The 18,729-nt window shown below is 37.9% G+C and overlaps 1 protein-coding gene across 1 annotated transcript in view; it reads right to left on the reverse strand.

Annotated features, from left to right (window-relative positions):
- ADAM28 (ADAM metallopeptidase domain 28) overlaps positions 1–12,662 on the reverse strand; it is an 81,946-nt gene extending 69,284 nt beyond the window's left edge. Inside the window, exons 1-2 of the mRNA XM_064271935.1 lie at positions 12,611–12,662; positions 7,119–7,231 (exon numbers count right to left, since the gene is read on the reverse strand). Of these exons, the coding sequence (XP_064128005.1) occupies positions 7,119–7,231; positions 12,611–12,662 (165 nt within the window). The remainder of the gene's footprint in view (positions 1–7,118; positions 7,232–12,610) is intronic.
- Between the last annotated feature and the right edge of the window lie 6,067 nt (positions 12,663–18,729).

An 18,729-nucleotide genomic window follows, 5' to 3' on the forward strand; every position in this document is an offset into this window, starting at 1 on the left:
CATTCTTTTGGCAGTCCATGGTATATTCAATATTCTTCACCAATACCATAATTTAAAGGTGTCGATAATCTTGTGGAAAGACTTACAATACAGTGAGTTTTATTTTGTATGATAGGAGATATATGTACGAAAGCAATGTAGGATGTCAAACCTCTTAAAGTCAGGGAAGGCTTCCTTGAGGAAGTGACATTTAAGCTGAGATATGAATTAGCCAGGTCAAACAGAGAGGAGAAGTTATCTGAGAAGAAGGAATAACATACATAGAGGTCCAGAGATGTCCATTGCCACCACAGATGATTTTGATCTTGAGGTCTTCTTAAGGCAAAGTGGAGCTCAGAATATGAGCAAAAGAACAGGAATGTATACGCAAATGTGGTGAGGAAAAAAACATAGTTTTAGGTGTTCAGGAAGAGAAAATATTCCCTCAAGTGAACCATGTAGAAAAGCAAAACTGTAGTCTTAATTCTAGATTATTATGTACGAGAGGAGACAGAAGAGGTTATACAGAATTATTTTAAAGATGTCTTTGTATAGTGAGTTCTGACTTCGATCTAAAAGATAGGGCTATTAGGAGTAATTAACATTTAATAGCCAAAAATTCACTGAGAAGTGACAGAAATTGTTATTAAAGAGAATTAAATACGGTAGACCAAAAGTAGTCAAGAGCCACTTGCTATGAACTGAATTCTGTTTCCTCTGCTGTGTTGCATTTAAGGCCAATTTTTCTTTCTCTTTTCCCTATTTGGCCATCAGATCAGAGGTATTGCACAGGGATTTGGCCACACCCAAGGTCAATTATCATGGCCCATTTATTTCCTTTTAATCATTAGTTATTGGAGGTGTACACTGGTGTCAAAAATATCAGACTATAAATATCCCATAATGTGGGCCCAGATGAGGAAAGTCTAATGGTATTAAGATCATTCACATAGATAACAGGAGCTGAAAGAAAAAAAAAAAAAGGAGTTAAAAATAAAAGTCATGGGGAATGATCACAATCACTTATTGTTCAAATTTAAGAAAGGCCAAATTGAAGGTATTAAGAAGATACTAGATCTGGTCTTCTATCCAGAGGAGCTTTCCAGATATCTGTTTCCTGTCAGCAATGGTTTTGTAGTGAATCTTCACCTAAAGCATTATTTGGAGGTTGCTTTAGACAAGGATAAATGTTTTTGAATTTTGGAGTTTTAGAAGACACTGGTACAGAGATTATGGATAAAAGGAAACAACAAGGAAGAAAAACAGAGCCTCTATGAGAGGGTGTACTGGGTGATGGGATGTAGATGTCCAGGATAGAAAACAATGTCTGCTGATAAGTATAGGTTTCCCCTACTATCTGAAAGTACAGTGTTCTTATGAAACCTCTCCTAAGCCAAAATGGCATAAACTGGAGAAGCAACTACCATCGATTCATGGGAAAAAAATTTGAACATTCCCAGACCGAAAAAATAGCCTATGAAATCATACCAAATAACACATAAAATCTAAAATAACATTAACGTAAAAGCAGGAATGATATGATAAACAAATCAAGATAAAGCACAGATGCTCACATGGAGGCTTGATAATGAAATGCTGAGTGTAATTCCTGGGAAAGGAACTTGCCCAGGACAGAGACTTTCCCTAACCGGGACACAGGCCCCGAGTACCACCCCCTTTCAGAGTTAGGGCTACCAACCCCCAATCTCTGCACCGCCCTCCCCAGCTCCTGTGTCCAAGAGTTCAATATCTCAACCTTCCCAGAGGGACTGGGAGACACTCCCCATGGCCAAGGTATGGCCCTGGATATAGGCAGAGAAGGGGCAAAGTGAGGACAGAGGCCATGAGGCAACTGTAAGAAGCCAAGGGGAAAAAAAAACAAAAACCCATCGCTGTCAAGTCTATTCTGACTCATAGCAACCCTACAGGATAGAGCAGAAGTGCCCCATAGGGTTTCCTAGGAGTGCCTGGTGGATTTGAACTGCCAACCTTTTGGTTAGCAGCCATAGCTCTTAACCACTACGCCACCAGGAAGGAGGGGTTGAGTTAGCTTCTCCTGCCTTTCCCCCACCCACCCTTACTGAGGCCTGGGATAGAGGCCCTCAGAGAGAGGCTGACAGGTGGCAGATGGCAGATGCTGGGGTGTGGGAAGCGATTGGCCTTGCCTCCAGGGTGTCCCTGCCACAGGCTCCCTCTCCTAGGGTTAGGGGGCAGAGACCAGCCCTGGCTTGCTTGCCCAGGCTGTCTGGAAGGCTGGGGACTGCAGATCACGCCTGCTGGGAGCCTGGAGAGAGGCGGTAGACAAAAGAAGCGAAACAGGAAAGGAGTGCGCCGTAGAAAAAGGAAGGGGTTACCTGGATGGGAAGGGCTGGCTGGAGACCCTCTTTGCTACCTTTCCCCACCCTCAGGGAGCTACAGAAGGCCTTGAGGCCCAAGGTGAAGGAGACGCCACTCTTGGGGCTCAGGGTGCGCACCGCCCCTTTAACAGCTGCTGCAAAACAAACACTGAGTACTATTCCTGCTTTCCACCTTTTTCATAAAAGTGAAAATCCTCTCCAGATTTCTCTTAGTTAGCAAAAACAGGTCAAGTGGCATAAAGTGAACTTTCAAAAAGCAGGGGATACCTGTATGTCCTATTTGTGTGCTGTCAGAGTCCTGAACTCTGAGTCAGGAGAGAGGAAAGGTGCACCTTAGTTTGGAGAGCACCCACGATGGCTTTCACTAGAAGCAAATGAATTTGGGACCATTGAGTAAGATTAGTTGGTCACAAAAAAAAAATACGAAAACAAAACCCATTGACTTTGAGTTGATTCTGACTCATGGTGACCCCATCTGTTACAGAACTGAGCTCCATAAGGTTTTCATGGTTGCAGTCTTTATGGAAGCAGATCACAAGGCCCTACACTTTCATGGCACTGTTGAGTGGGTTTGAACTGCCAACCTTTCCATTAGTAATTAAGAGCAAACCATTTGTACCACCCACAGTCAGGGGCATATAAATAAAAATTTTCCCCAGGAAAAATGCTGTGAATCGGGTTTAGTGGGTGGAATGGGAAGGCCACAGCCATGACGGTCCTGGGATGGGAGCAAATTTGTAACTTTAAGATGATGTCCATGGCAGGTAGTAAACAACAAGGGAAGCCCTAGAATTCCCAGGGAAGTTCTTAATTCTAGCAATATAACAGATGCCATAACATACAGTAAACCTGAGGCCTTTAGAAACCCTGGTAAACCTAGCTAATGGTTTGGAATTGTTGCCAACGTAGGGGAGGTATTGTGGTGCCTGATATTCTATCTTATAACAGAAGCCAATGCCAAGATGATTTTGGCCTCTAAGAAAGTATACAATCTAGAGGATAAATTCTGTGAAGAATAGTGACTACCTTTGGAATGTAAGTTTTAAACACCAGGGATCTTGATTAACTGTTAATTGAATATATATTCTTACAGGTACAGCCTTAGAAATGTACTAGAGTCATATTAGTTTATTTATTCATTAATCTATTCATTCATTAATAATAAATATTAATTTATTCCATAAATGCTTATTCAGTTACCATTATAAGTACTTCAAAGGTATCACACAACACCTGAGAACATCGTCACCTGGATACTAAGAGGTAAACATGGTAGAGTTATGTGTGTTTGCCAGACAGTGTGGAAGCATTCTGTGCTCATCGCATTGTATTCACTACGCCCCAATAAATTACAATCATGAATAAAAATTCAAGGTTCTACCCTGGTATTTAGTCCTCCTCCAAAATATTGTTAGGAAGGGTTATTTCATTCCAATTCAAATCTTAACCTAGGTGACCATGTGTGATGAAGTGAGAAAAGACAAGTCCATATCCTCAGCAGAGCTGACAGGCAATGTCAGCGGCACATTTCTCTGGTCCACTAGAGGGCACAGTTGAACAGTAAGAGCTAGAGGGCACAACTGTATAATAACTGCTTGGAGGAGTGATTAACCTAAGTGAGACCCAGGTAGCTAGCATCTACGGGATATAGAAGTCCTCTTGTCATGCAGGTGGTCAGCTGTATTATGAACTCTGAATTTTTCAAGTAATTGCTAATTAAGTCTTTGCACAAGGCAGATCAATAGTCTCGACACAAAGGTAACACCCAAGGACATGGCTTGTACCTGTAGAAGTGTTTTTATTAGTCATAAGCTGTGCCTAGCAAAAAGGAAAGATTCTACATCAGTGGAAGCAATGTGCCTGCTGCAGGGCAGACAGGATGTCACAGCTTCTACAGTCTATGCTTGTAAGACAAGAGTGATATGGCAGAACCCAGTACCTCTGATGGGGCAGGATCAAAATATCAGCCATACAGTTACTTAAGACTCATATTTGCAGGTAGTACAAGAGCTGGAATCATGAAGAAACTACTAGAGTTTGTTTCTGGTGTTTATCAGCACATAAAAAAGCCACATGGATATGGCTGCCATATAAAATACAGGACATTCAGTTACATTTGACTTTCAGCTAAAGCATGAATACTTTTTTAGTATAGGAAACCCTGGTGGCATAATATGCCCCATCCAATATTTGAGACATGATGAAAACCTATTTGTGATTTATTTGAAATTCAAATTTAACTTGGCATCTTGTATTTTTATTTTTTAAACTTGGCCACCCTACAGGAATGGAAATTAGAGATCAGTGACTAGAGAAAGGAGATGAGATTCTGAGATATCAGGGCATGGAGAACACTAGCTGGGAAAATCAGATTAATTCTTTTGGAATGTTTCTTTAGTCAGAACTTATTGTTAACGGATCAACCACATACTTGCTGTGAAGTACTTCAAAGATATCACCCAACACCTGAGAACATTGTCACCTGTATACTAGGAGGTAAACATAGTAGAGTTATGTGTGTTTGCCAGACAGTGTGGAAGCATTCCATGCTCATCCCGTTGTATTCACTATGCCCTAAAATTGCTAAAGTGTAGAGGAAAGAACTTGGAAATGCACTAGTTAAAATTACAAAAATAAAAATAAATACAATTTGCCAGATGAAATTCTCACTAAAGCATTCAAATCATTTAGGCCAAATTTCCTTCGAATTTCTTGGCAATTTTATGTAATATTTTTATTTTCTTTCAAAGATAAAATTGATGTTCTTTGCAAGGATTCCCCTGGATCAACAAGTATTTATTGAATACTTTCTATCTTCCAGGGCAGAAGTTTGGAGATAAGGGTGAATGAAGAGTCAGGGACATGTCACAAACATAGAAAACTTTTTTTTTTTAATTGACCTGAGAAGTTTCAAACCAGATACACTCTCATACACACACACAAACACACACACTAGCACTATAGATATGAATTTAATATGTAAAAAATAAAGAGTTAAATGGTGTAACACCGGCCATCACTAAATCACAACTTCAGGGAAGGAATCTATTAGTATACACACAAGTATTCAGTGCTGGCTTCCCAGAGAACATAAGATGCACTGGACTTAAACATAGAAAGAACATTTTAAGTAGCAAGAAATCCTTGAGCAAGGGCATGGAGGTACAAATATTTTATTCAGAAAGGCCTTGAAAATATCAAGGCTGGCTCAGAAAGGGATTTTGTCGAGAAACAGAAAAAACAAACAAAAAAAAGCCTCAATAAACTGAAGCAAGAAGCCACAGAGAGCCTTGAAAGCTGGCCGTAAGAACTGAGTATGATCAGTTATTTAAGACAGCATCATAACATAAATATTGAACAGGGGGTTCAAGTTTGCTTCCTGCCTCATGCTTTAAATACATTATCTCAAAATAGCCATATAAAGTAAGAGTTACTATTATTACTTTCACTTTAAGAAAAAGAATGTAAAGTTGATGTGTGCCTACATTTACACAAGGAGAATCGACAAAAGTAAGACAAGAACACAAACAAGTCCTCTGAATTCAGATCTATATGTTTACTTCGAAGAGCCATTTAACCTAGTAATCAGCTAGATAAAGTATTTACAATAAATATCAAGCACATTATGTCAGCCACATCCATCTATTCAATCATTTCAAAACTTAATATTGAGCACCTAGCATGTGCCAGTAACTATAGTCCTTCATCCAAATTGTTCAAAAGCTTACATTTATTTTTACAGTTGTGAAAAAAATCTCTTTATACCTGTGATTTTTTTCCACAACTGAATTTTTTCACGTTTCACCTGGATTTGAATTTTCTTCAAAATTTTAAGTGGAAAAAAAGGTATCTGGCATTTCTAAGAGACCTTGAGAAAGCATTTGAAGAAATTCTACTGAAGGGGAATTCAGTGCATATGGGTCCCATTTGAATTCAGGGGAAACATTTTTGTTGAAAGGTAATTATTTTGGACAACAGGGTTTACTACAGGTTCTGCTGGCATAAATTTTTCTGCTTCAGAAGAACAATCTGTGATGAGCCTTGTCCAGAGGAGGAATATGTGCTCTAGAGAAAACGCAATTTCGAATGTTTCTGTAAGTCATTGTTTATGTCCCATTTAAGTGTATTTTCCTGCAGAAGACTCCAGAGTGCATGTAATTAGAAAATTGCTGTCGAACGAATCATCTTGTTTTATCTTTCTTGTTTGTTGAGTAAATGTTGTCCGAGGAGGATGTGCTGCTTCACTAACTGGTAAGAATTATACGAACTTTAATAGCTGCCTATTTAGAAAAGACAAAGATGAACCTCATGTTCAGTTACAGTTGTTCACCCTAATTTAATATGCATATATGCATACATCCATCCACAATATGGTGCTCCCACAATGTGTTACTTCTGTTTTAATGTCATAGTTTTGTGCGTGTGTATATGTGTGGATAAAGTAGGTTGTTGCTATGTGTCAGAGTCAACTTGATGGTAATGGGTTTGGTTCCGGTTTTATCCAATTTTTTGGAAGTACACAGAATAAGTGATAAATTGTCACAAAATATTAAATTTTCCTATCTGTGTGAACTTGGACACTTTATTTCACCTCTGGTATCCTTAATTTACAAAATAAGGATAATAAAACTTTGGGTTATAGTGAAGATTAAAAAAGAAACACAAATATAGTCATTATTATTATTTAATAACACCTTAATAGCTTAAAACTTCACAAAGTCCTTTTGATGCATTAAAGATAAATATATATTTCAAATCATGATTGTTTGATAAAAGTTGTACCTGTTGTTCTGGCTCTTCAATATTTTCTGCCTCTCTTTTATGTAGTGGGTGAAGTCTTCGGGGATAAACCACTTCATACATCTTTACCCCTGGGAGATCTTTTAAAGCACTTACTGAAGGAAAAAAACAAAAAAAGGAAACTTAGGTAGGTAGTGCTGAAGTAGGTCAGTCAGTAATGGCTATCCTTATGATATTAGGTATGAATGATGCCACACACCAGACCATAAGTGAGTTATGTCAGAGAGTTATTAAAACACAGACACTAGAAGAGATCAACAAAACCAGAAAACCCACAATTTCTCCCAAATGTTCACTTTAACCTGTATCTTCGAATACTTACCCACTAAACAAGTGTTTCTCTATTTGGTGAAAATATTTCTTTAATTTTTTTCCATTTTTCTCTGTTGTCTTGGATTCCTTGCCATGGGTGCTTAACGAAGGAAGTAGCAAGTAGTATAAGGAAAGAGAGAAAGAAAGCAAAAGCCAAACTACTCATCTGAGAAGCTAGTCAGTCTCAGAATAATCGAGCTGAAACACAACAGTGTTATAAAAGTGAAATAACTAATGTGTGCCCTCTCTGAGTCTAATGAAGTGTTCTTTGACTTGGCAATAGTAATGTTCTACACTAGTGACAGCAACTAGGACACAGGAATAAAAGGTCCAAAAACAGGCCCATAGAATGAGCTGGCATTATCAATAAGGATAAATCTTTATGTTTGCATATGAAGTACATTAAAAAATGAACGTTATGGTAGTAGACAAATAGGACAGCATCTCTGGCCTGGAAGGAACTTTTCTGAGCCTATAGTCATATTGAAAGGGAAACAGAAGGTTATTTAATCTGACCTTTTATCTGAATTGTGAATTCTCATCTCAGCATGGTTTCTAGTAATTATTTTAGAGAAATATTCAAAATTCTCTCAAAGCTAACACTGGGTTTTTTAAAATTTCCTTGCTTATTTGTCCAAGTGACCTAGTCCCTGCTCTGCAGAGTAGTGCCAGGGGAAAGTCAACTGATCTGTTTTTGGCTGCTGAAGGTGGTAGACTAGAGTAGAAACCAGAGAGCCAAGTGTGGCCCAGCCCAACAACTCACTAACATGGTGACTTTGGAAAGTCTGGAGGGTCTCTAAATGCAGTCCTAGCTCATGAAAACACTCAAACCTAAATTACACGGTAATATAAATTTATGTTACTGTGGTTGACTTTTTAACAAACTTAACTAAGGCACTCAATTGAGTATTATTAGTCAGTGATCTTGGAAGACAGTACACTTATCCCGGTGATGTTCCAGAGAACAAAATATTTTTTTAATTTTCTTCAGGAACTAAAGCAGAAACTTGCAAAACTGCCTAGTCATGTCAAATTTTTATTGTTTTAGGATGGCTTTAATTCATCTCACCAGTCAAAAGCCATTTACATATAACTTTGAATAATAGAAAAGTGATTAAATTGGCTAATAACTCTCTGGATCAAAAATGAAGTGGTAAAGTCATGAAACAGCTTTTCTTTCAGTCGCTTGAGATTTACTGTTAAAGAAGCATTTCAAAAACACTTAAAGCCATAGTATCAATACTAAAACTATTTTTGGTTTGATTTGGGCTAATTGTGAAAAAGAAGGGGAAGATTAAATAGTCTCGAGAGCCAATTCAGGAGTGCCTGGGTGGTACAAACGGTTAACACACCTGACCGCTAACTGGAAGATTGGAGGTTCGAGTCCACCCAGAGGCACCTTGGAAGAAAGGCCTTTCAATCTACTTCTGAAAAATCTGCCACTGAAAACCCTGTGGAGCAGTTTTATTCTGACATACATTGGGTGGCTATGAGTTGGAATCAATTTGGTGAAAACTGGTTTTGGTAAGGCGAATTCAATTAGACTACAATTAGGAAAACAAATGCAAAATCCCCTGTAAGCTCTCTGAAGGGGTAACAGTCATTTGAATAGTTCAGGTCTAGTCAGTTGTGTTAAATGAGGCTCATTACTGTACGGTCTGGAGTGATATTTCGTTCCACTAGACATACTGTCACCATGAGGCGGAGCCAACTCAACAGCAATGACAACAACAATTCTATAGTTACATCTCAAGAACTAAACTAAAAGGTTGCTCAGTTACTCACATCTCTCGTCACTGAGGTAATCACTAGGCATCTTTTACTTCTATTTAACTTGTTTTTGGTAAAGAAGATTAATAACTTTAGTTATAAAAAACTCGGAAGCTTAAAAACTTAATGATACATTAAATTATTTTTTCATTGAGTTAAAACTATGATAATCATCATAATTATTTCAAAAAAATAAGACAAGAGGTAAGAATTACTCTTGCCAAAAATTAACTGATACACGGACTTAATTCCCTATTGCCTCCCATAGTCCCATGACACAAAACAAACATACCATAGGGCACCAACACGCTTCCTGGTGTTTTGTGTCCAATCAACACAATTAGTCCCATTAAGTATGGAGTTCATGAACTCATACATCTAACAGTGTTACAGCCAGAGCAACTCTTTTAAAAATGCTTTTTCAAAATCACATTTTCATAATGCACGTGTTGACAGAAAATATTAGTCCAAGATGCCTTCAAGTCATAAAACAATAACTGCCCAACTGATTCTTTTTATAAAAGCTGAAACTGATAACACACACACTCTCTATTCAGAAATGATGGGAAGGGAATAGACCAACCCAGCCAACACAAGTTTTCTCTGACATACATGCTGATTTCCACTCTCTTCAGTTTGATGTGAACAGACTTCTAGCTCTTCCCAAACTCTTGCAACACATTACATTTTGTAAAGAAAACAGATAGAATTTCCCCAGCCCTTATTTTTTCTATTTTTTAAAATTTTTTCTGAAATCGAGAAGGCCCCTGAAACAACGTGATCTGAGATATAACAAATTACAGACCTAAATATTGTTTAGTTCATTCATCCTTAAGTCTTATGGCAGTTTAGCCTCCTCACAGCTGAATAACATTAGGTTAATTATTTAGAAGCCTATGGAACAAACACAACTAACTGCCATCCAGGGATTACACAAATCCAAGTTGTAACACAATATGTTTCCTCTAATTCATTTTAATACTTGCTCTCTCTCCCTCACAAGATCTCCCACAGAACTCACATGTTGGATTAGTTTTGACCAGCAAAACAGGATCAAGAAAAAGAACACTATTATTTTCATTTGGGTTAGATAATTATTTTTACTGTTCATTAGTTTTAGAGAAGCCAAAGCTCATTAACAAGACATAAATATGGATTGCTAATTTGTTTTTTTAAAACAGTCTGGGTCCATTTTGGAGTTTAGAACATTGGCACATAATATTGACGGTTTATTTTTTGTTTATATCAGTTTAAAATTGTTTAAAGCAATTTCTTTCCTAAGAAGACATGACCTTAAGCCTTGAATCAGCGTTTATGCAATGACATTGACTTATGTGCTTAGATTCTCTACAAGCCCCCTCAAACTCTCTTGTAATTTTAGACTTCATGAATTAAAAGTGAGCACAAACATTGAAGATGAAAACACATCCTAATTAAGCCTATTCTTATGGCTATTAATGTGAAATTGCATTTATTGTTTTGAGTATTCTAGTCACCTTATGAAGGTGAGAAAGAGCTGTTAACTTGAAAGGAAATAATGTGTGAAAGCACTGTACTCTCTGAATATTATTCTTCTGGAATATAATGAAGACCTTTCTCTTTTTGTCAGGGCACTTACCTCCTCACCCCCAGCACCTCTTACATGCTTTATAAAAATTTGCTTTTGTTTTTATTTTCCTATAATGAAATCTCATGGGTCACTTTTCTCAGGGGATTGTGAAGCTCATTACAAACAGCTGGCCTTATTCTATATCGGTTTTTCATTTCAAGTATATGGCAGCTGGGTTAAAGTCATGATCAGAGGGATACACATTTCTTGTTTTGATGATGCAAAAAATAAAAAAGGGGAAAAAGGAAAACTACGTTTTACATTCTGGCAGGGAAATAAATCCAAATGGGAATAATAACAGGGGTGCTTCGGGGTCCAAGGAGTCATCCTTGAAAATATAAGATGTAGAGTAAGGGAGAGGGCAGCTTTCAGTCTGTCCCACCCTTCTCACAAGAGCAACTTCAGAACCTCCATTCCTCATCAAGTACTCAGGGGGATGTCATTCTTTCAGGGGCTCTTAGTACCATTCTGGAGCCCTGGTGGTGCAGTTGTTAAGAACTCAGCTGCTAACAAATAGGTCTGCATTTTGAATCCACCAGTCACTCCTTGAAAACCCTATGGGGCAGTTCTACTCTGTCCTACAAGGTCGCTTTGAGTCACAATCGACTCAAAGGCAGCGTTGTTTTGTTTTTTTTTTTAGTTCCATATTTTGACTGCACAGTCATAAGGAGCAGAATCAGTTGGAGTGTGTGCTTAATTTCACAGAAGAAGTTGTAACATGGGTGGACACCAGTGTTAACCATGTGATTCTGTTAATGGATCCAGCTTAATATTTAAGCTTTTGGACAAAGTGCTCAAGCAATTCTTACGTTTAAACTAAAAGAGAAGTCCCTCAGAATCCTTGCTGACAGCATTTCCGGAGGATATAGAAAAATGTTTCTATTAAATTTGTTTCAAAAAGATATCAAATAAAATGTTCATAAGTTTGGAAAACAAATCAGAAACCAGAGGCAGGGAAAAATCCGGGCCCCTGGAAGGATTCCCAATCAGTGTAGCCAATGTGCTGACATAAATAAACTGTAGAAACAGAAATAAGCAGAGGAAATACATTAACTTAATCTAAAGCTAGTTTGAGAGTTTCCCAGAAATGGAGAGACACGCTAGGCATGGTTTATTTTTAGGAAGTAGTATTCCTGTGCTCTTGAAATCTTATTTGGTATAAAAGCAAAGAGGAAGTCCATTAGCAAATTTATCTTAATAGCAGAATTATTTTTGGTTAAGGAGTATCAAAACAATTAGTCAACTGTGTATTTGTGATTAGTCACGTCAATTATCATCAGTAATGAAAGCATTAAATGTAAAAATGTTCACTCAAAAGGCAACAGAACCAGCCAAACTGGACCAAATAATGATAGCAAGTATTTCTTGAGACCCTTTCACACACCAAGAACCAGTCAAATCAGCTACATCTTTACTGCTCTATAAATGACAAAGTGGATTTTGACTAATTCCACTTTTTAACTCGAAGTGACCTTAGTTGTTTGAATTATGCTATATGAAAACTTCCCCTCTTATTCCTATATATTATCCGAACACACATGTAAATATGGGTTGAAGGCCTTTCTTTGCCTCTCCTCTACATTGAGCCGTTTTATCAGTCACAATCCCCAAGGCAACAGATTTAAATCAGCCCCACCTGGTCAGTAAAATCGGTTAAAAAAAGCCCAATCAGCGCAGCCCTGCACATTAAAATCATCTACAAAATAAAACTACTGGGAAGAGATGAAAAGCAAGCAGCTCACTAACGTGCTTAAGGGAATCTGAAAAGGAGCTGAACACCCACCTGGAACTGGAGAAAGGAGGAAAGTGGTCATCAGAAGAAGCCCTTGCAGCATGCTGGGTGATCCCAGGAGTGTAGTACCTGTCCTACCTGCTCAAACTTGTGCTGCTTGGTCTGTCCTTGCCTCTTCTCAAGCAAGGCAGTGTGAAATTCCTGGGTTCATTCTTGTATCTGCTTTAAGGAAGTGTTTATTAAAGGTGTTGCACAACCTAGAAGCTGTGGTCCTGCAGGAATGGCACAGCAGGCGGAAGTTCTGGCTACCTTGTGGCTCTAAGATTTCTTCACCATAAAACATTGTCTCCCTCTCCCTTTCCTCCATACTCCCCACACAAAAATAGTACATTTCCAATATTTTAATATAGTCTGATGAGCCTCAATGAGGTAACTACTTTGATGTATCTTGATAAATGTGCCAGTCACACAGTATAGATTAACCAAGTAATATATGTATATTTAAATACTTACACTTAAAAAAATATATATATATATATATATATATACATACACACATATATACATATTTATACGTGTGTGTATTTTTTGTTGTTGTTGCTATATTGGCAGAAAATGATTGAGAGTACTAGTCTTCCCTCACATATACATGTGGTTCAGTGGAGCAATTTCTAATCTAATCCAATTATTATGTAAACTTCTCTGTTCTAATTATCTTGTGTTCTATTCTCACCCAGCTGTGCTCTCAGAGAGGCTGAACTATCCTGAAGTAAGACTGTATCACAATACAAGTGCCAGGTTGTTAACATCCCCAGGGGTATTTGTATCATAAATGACAACCAGGAGGGGAAAAAGCCTTTAACAACTAAAGGATGAAATTTCCAGTGGAAGTTGAGGCGCTGTCACTGGCAGTAGTGAGACAAAGTTGGCCACGTCCAACAAATCACCCTGACTAATAAAACAGTTGATATTAATTGAACTGTCTACTAAGTTCCAGGTATGCTACTCTTTTTTTTTTTTTTTTACTCTTTTATGCTTATTATCTTATTAATCCTTATTACACTTCTGTGATAAATGCCATTTTATTCCTGTTTTGAAGATAGAAAAATTGGGGTTTAAAAAGAAAAAGATTATAAATACTAAGACTCATTTGTCCTCATTTTATAGATTAAGAAGATTAAGTAGCTTGCCCAATGTTACTTTAATTGTAACTGGCAGAGCTGGAATTTGAACTGGGCATTGTCTTCTGGTTAACCACTCTACTGCTACTCAAAGGTCTGTGCTTCGAATCCACCAGCTGCTCCACATTTGCAGCCTTGGAAACCCTATGGGGCAGTTTTAGTTTGTTCTTTAGGGTCACTATTAGTCAGAATTCAACTCGACAGCAATGGGTGGTTTTGGATTGCCTTCTGAGCTCCTAATCACATAATCTAGTGCTTCCCACCTACATAGCTAACTTATCCACCTAGTCTTACTTCTGTTGTATGTGTATATGTATACACACAACACCTTACACACACAGACATATAGTGTATTTATATACATATATATACACGCACACACACACATATATATGTATCTATATAATTCCTGTGGGATAGAAATAACCCTGAGTGAGCACTGGCAAGTTATCACCACAAAATCATTCCTGGTGCTTAAAAATTATGCATCAATTTACTGTCCTGGAGCATATTCTCATGATACAGTGATTATAGTGAAAAAGGATTTCTCTAAGTGACCATAAAGGTATAAACTAACAGCCACAAGGAATTTTTAAATCTAGGTTTTGAGCATTTTTAACCATCGGGATTGGAAATCTACAATTCTCTTCTCTCTTGAACCCATGGCCTGCTACTTTGTCTTTTCCAGGGAAAAGGAACAAGAAAAATAATCCACTTATTATTAATTATATTTGTTTTTTATTAGTTAAATATGCTTTCAATACAAACTTCTGGGAACTGCCAGAAATTCAAGCCAGATTCAGAAGAGAACATGGAACAGGGGATAGCACTACTGATGTCAGATAGACCTTGGCCGAAAGCAGAGAATACCAGAAAGATGATTACTTGTGTTTTATTGACTATACAAAGGCATTTGACTGTGTGGATCATAACAAATCATGGACAACATTATGAAAAATGGGAATCCCAGAACACTTAATTGTACTCATGCAGAACCTGTACATTGACCAAGAGGCTGTCATTTGACCAAAACAAGGGAATACTGCATGAATTAAAACCAGGAATGGTGTGCATCAGGGTTGTATCTTTTCACCATACTTACTCAATCTGTGTGCTGAGCAAATAATCTGAGAAACTGGACAATATGGAGAAGAAAATGAAATCAGGATTGGAGGAAGACTCATTAGCAACCTGTGATATGCAGATGGCACAACCTTGCTTGCTTAAAGCAAAGAACACTTGAAGCACTTACTGATGAAGATCAAAGACTACAGGCTTCAGTATGGATTACACCTCAACCTAAAGAAAACAAAAATCCTCACAACTGGATGAAAAAGCAACATCATGGTAAATGGAGAAAAGATTGAAATTGTCAGTGATTTCGTTTTACTTGGATCTGCAATCAACGCCCATGGAAGCAGCAGTCAAGAAATCAAATGACGAATAGCATTGGGCAAAACTGCTGCAAAAGGCCTCTTTAAAGTGTTAAAAAGCAAAGATGTCACTTTGAGTACAAAGGTGCGCCGGACCCAAGCCATGATATTTTCAATCAGCTCATAGGCATGGGAAAGCTGGGCAATGAATAAGGAAAACTGAAGAGGGGAATTGAAGCTTTTGAATTATGGTGTTGGCAAAGAATATTGCCTATACCATGGACTGCCAGAAGAATTAATAAATCTGTCTTGGAAGAATTACAACGAGAATGCTCCTCAGAAGCAAAGATGGTGAGACTTCACCTTACATACTTTGAGCATGTTATCAGAAGTGATCAGTCCCTGGAGAAGGACATTATGCTTGGTAAAGTAGAGGGCCAAAGTAGAGGGCCAGCGAAAAAGAGGAAGACCCTCAATGAAATGGATTGACACAGTGGCTGCAAGAATGGGCTCAAACATAGCAACGATTGTGAGGATAGCCCAGGACCCTGCAGTGCTTTGTTCTGTTGTAAATAGATAGGGTCATTATGAGGATGGCACCTAACAACAACAACAACAACAACATTTGTTAGATACTGGGATCATCATTAAAAAATAAAAGCACTTCCTCTGAAATGCTTACAGTCTGGTGACGGAGAGAGGCAAGAACAGTTACCATGGAATCGTGCAAAGTGGGTACTGTCTGTAATCACCACAATACGTTGTATTTAGTGCTATGATAGATTTATGCAGCGAGGTCAGAGGCCTACCCCTGACAAGACAGAGAAGGCTTCTAAGAGGCAGGAACAAAGAGGTCAATGTGGAATTAGCTATGAGAATGAGAGGAGGATATCTTATAACACATTAACTTATGGCTGGTGAAATCTTGGTATTGCTAGAGCCAAAAGTACCTGCAGGAAAGGGAATAGATGCTACCAAGTATAACAAAGTTGTACATTTGGCATTGACCCTGGAGGGAACAGGTGCCACTGATGGGTTCTAAAGAGTATAGTAAATTACACACGTGCCTGTTCAGCTGGGGAGTGCACTGGGAGTGGGGAATGATAATCTACATGGAGATGCATGTGGCATTTTAAACTGGGCTCTTTAGTTCTCTTCAGTCTCCTGTAGTCACTGTATGCCCTTGACCAGTTTTATCCAGTTAGCATTCTTATATTTGGTCAGACTGCATAGCCTGTGGTTATAATATCCTTTATAATATCAAAGGATTTATATCAATCTCTAAACAAGTTTTATTTTCTTCTTCCTTCTTGAAGACGCATTAAGTTAAGCATAAAAGCTGAATCAGCTAATTTTCCCCCTCTGTTTCTTTGTGATAGATACAGCATTGTCATTTTCATCTTTTATCATTCACTATTAGCCAAAACTTTGCCAAAACACAAAATAAGTGGAAAGAAGATACATGAGTGAATAACATACATAAGAGTCAAATTAGAATACTGCAGTAGAATGTGAATAAGCATAAACTAGCACTCAACACATGTCATAAAACATATTAATATATTTATTAACAGTATCCTATAGGTATATACTTGAGGAGCCCTGGTGGTGCGGTGGTTAAATCGATTGACTGCTAACTGAAAGGTCGGTGGTTCTAAACCAGCAGCAGTTCCTCAGGAGAAAGATGCAGTAGTCTGCTTCCACAGAGATTTACAGCGTTGGAAACCCTATGCGGTCGCTATGAGTCAGCATAGACTTGATGGCAGTGGGCTTGGTTTTTTGGTTTTACAGGTGTATATTTTGGATATGTAAATACACACACACACATATATATTAAATACACACTTAGGAATATATATATTAATATATATATGTATATACGTATATACATATACATACACGTATACGTATATGTGTATACATATATACATACATACATGTATATATATAGTCCCTGGGGACCTGGTGGTACAGTGGTTAAGTGTTTGGCTGCTAACCAAAAGACTGGCAGTTTGAATCCACAAGCCACTCCTTGGAAACCCTATGGGGTAGTTCCACTCTGTCCTATAGGGTCGCTATGAGTCAGAATCAACTAAGTGGCAATGGAGTTTTATATAGTCCCTGGATGGGGCAAATGGTTTTGCTCCACTACTAATCTAAAGCTTGGCAGTTCATACACACCCAGCAATGGCATGGAAGAAATACATGGCAATCTGTTCCCATAAAGATTACAGTCAAGAAAATCCTATGGAGCAGTTCTGCTCTGTAACACATTGGGTTGCCATGAGGTGAAATGGACTTGTTGGCAATGGGTTTGTTTATATACATATATATGCATTCATATGTATGTATATATTCATATATATGTATGCACACACACACATATAGAGAGAGAGTAGTATTTCAGATTAATGAATAGTATTACAGGGTGCCAGCGCTGTAAGGGCAACTGTGGAACAGTGTAAAATCAGATTTGAATTTTGGAGCAATTAATTCAGCAGCAGACTAAAAAAAAAATCTTTCTTCTAATATAATAATAGTCATCATTCTAGCTAATTTTTGAATAATTACTAAGTGCCAGAATCTTGGTTAATGCTTTAAAAACATGATCTTTAATTCTCACAAAGTTTTGATGATTGCAGTAGTTTAGGAGTCTGTGGAATCTTGAAAAAGTTTATGGAATCTTGAGTTAGAAAATGTGAGTTAAAATCCTCACTATGCCACTTAATTACCATATTACACTGGGAAAATAACTTTCCCTTAAGTTTTAGTTACAGATAAAATTAAGTTCCCAAACCACATAACACTATCTTTGAGCACACCTCTCAAGTGGAGTTTGTACGGGTCAAATGATGTTGTTTTTAGGTGCCCTTTAGTCAATTCTGGCTCATAGTAACCTTATCTACAACAGAAGGAAACAGTGCCTGGTCCTGTGCCGTCTTTGAAATCATTAATATGTTTGAGTCCATTGTTGGCAGCCACTGTAAATCCATCCCATTGAGGGTCTTCCTTTTTTTTTGCTGAACCTCTACTTTACCAAGCTTTATGTCCTTCTCCAGGGACTGGTTTTTCCCGATAACATGTCCAAAGTACATGAGACAATGTCTCATTATCCTCGCTTCCAAGGAGCATTCAGGCTGTACTTCTTCCAAGACAGATTTGTTCACTCTTCTGGCAGTCCGTGGTGTATTCAGTATTCTTTGCCAACACCATAATTCAAATGCATTAATTCTTCCTCCGTCTTCTTTATTCATTGTCCAGCTTTCACATACATATGAGGCGATGGAAAATACCATGGCTTAGTCCTCAAGATGGCATCTTTGCTTTTTAACACTTAAAGAGGTTTTTTGCAGTAGATTTGCCCAACAAAATATGTCACTTGATTTCTTGACTGCTGCTTCCATGGGTGTTGATTATGGGTCCGAGTAAAACAAAATCTTTGACAACTTCAAACTTTTTTCTGTTTATCATGATTTTGCTTATTGATCCAGTTGTGAGGATTTTTGTTTTCTTTATGTTAAGGTGTAATACACACTGAAGTCTGTAGTCTTTGGTCTTCATCAGTACGTGCTTCAAATTCTCTTCATTTTCAGCAAGCAAGGTTGTGTCATCTGCA

This window comes from Loxodonta africana, chromosome 19, assembly GCF_030014295.1.
Source record: "Loxodonta africana isolate mLoxAfr1 chromosome 19, mLoxAfr1.hap2, whole genome shotgun sequence".
Classification (NCBI taxonomy): Eukaryota; Metazoa; Chordata; class Mammalia; order Proboscidea; family Elephantidae; genus Loxodonta; species Loxodonta africana.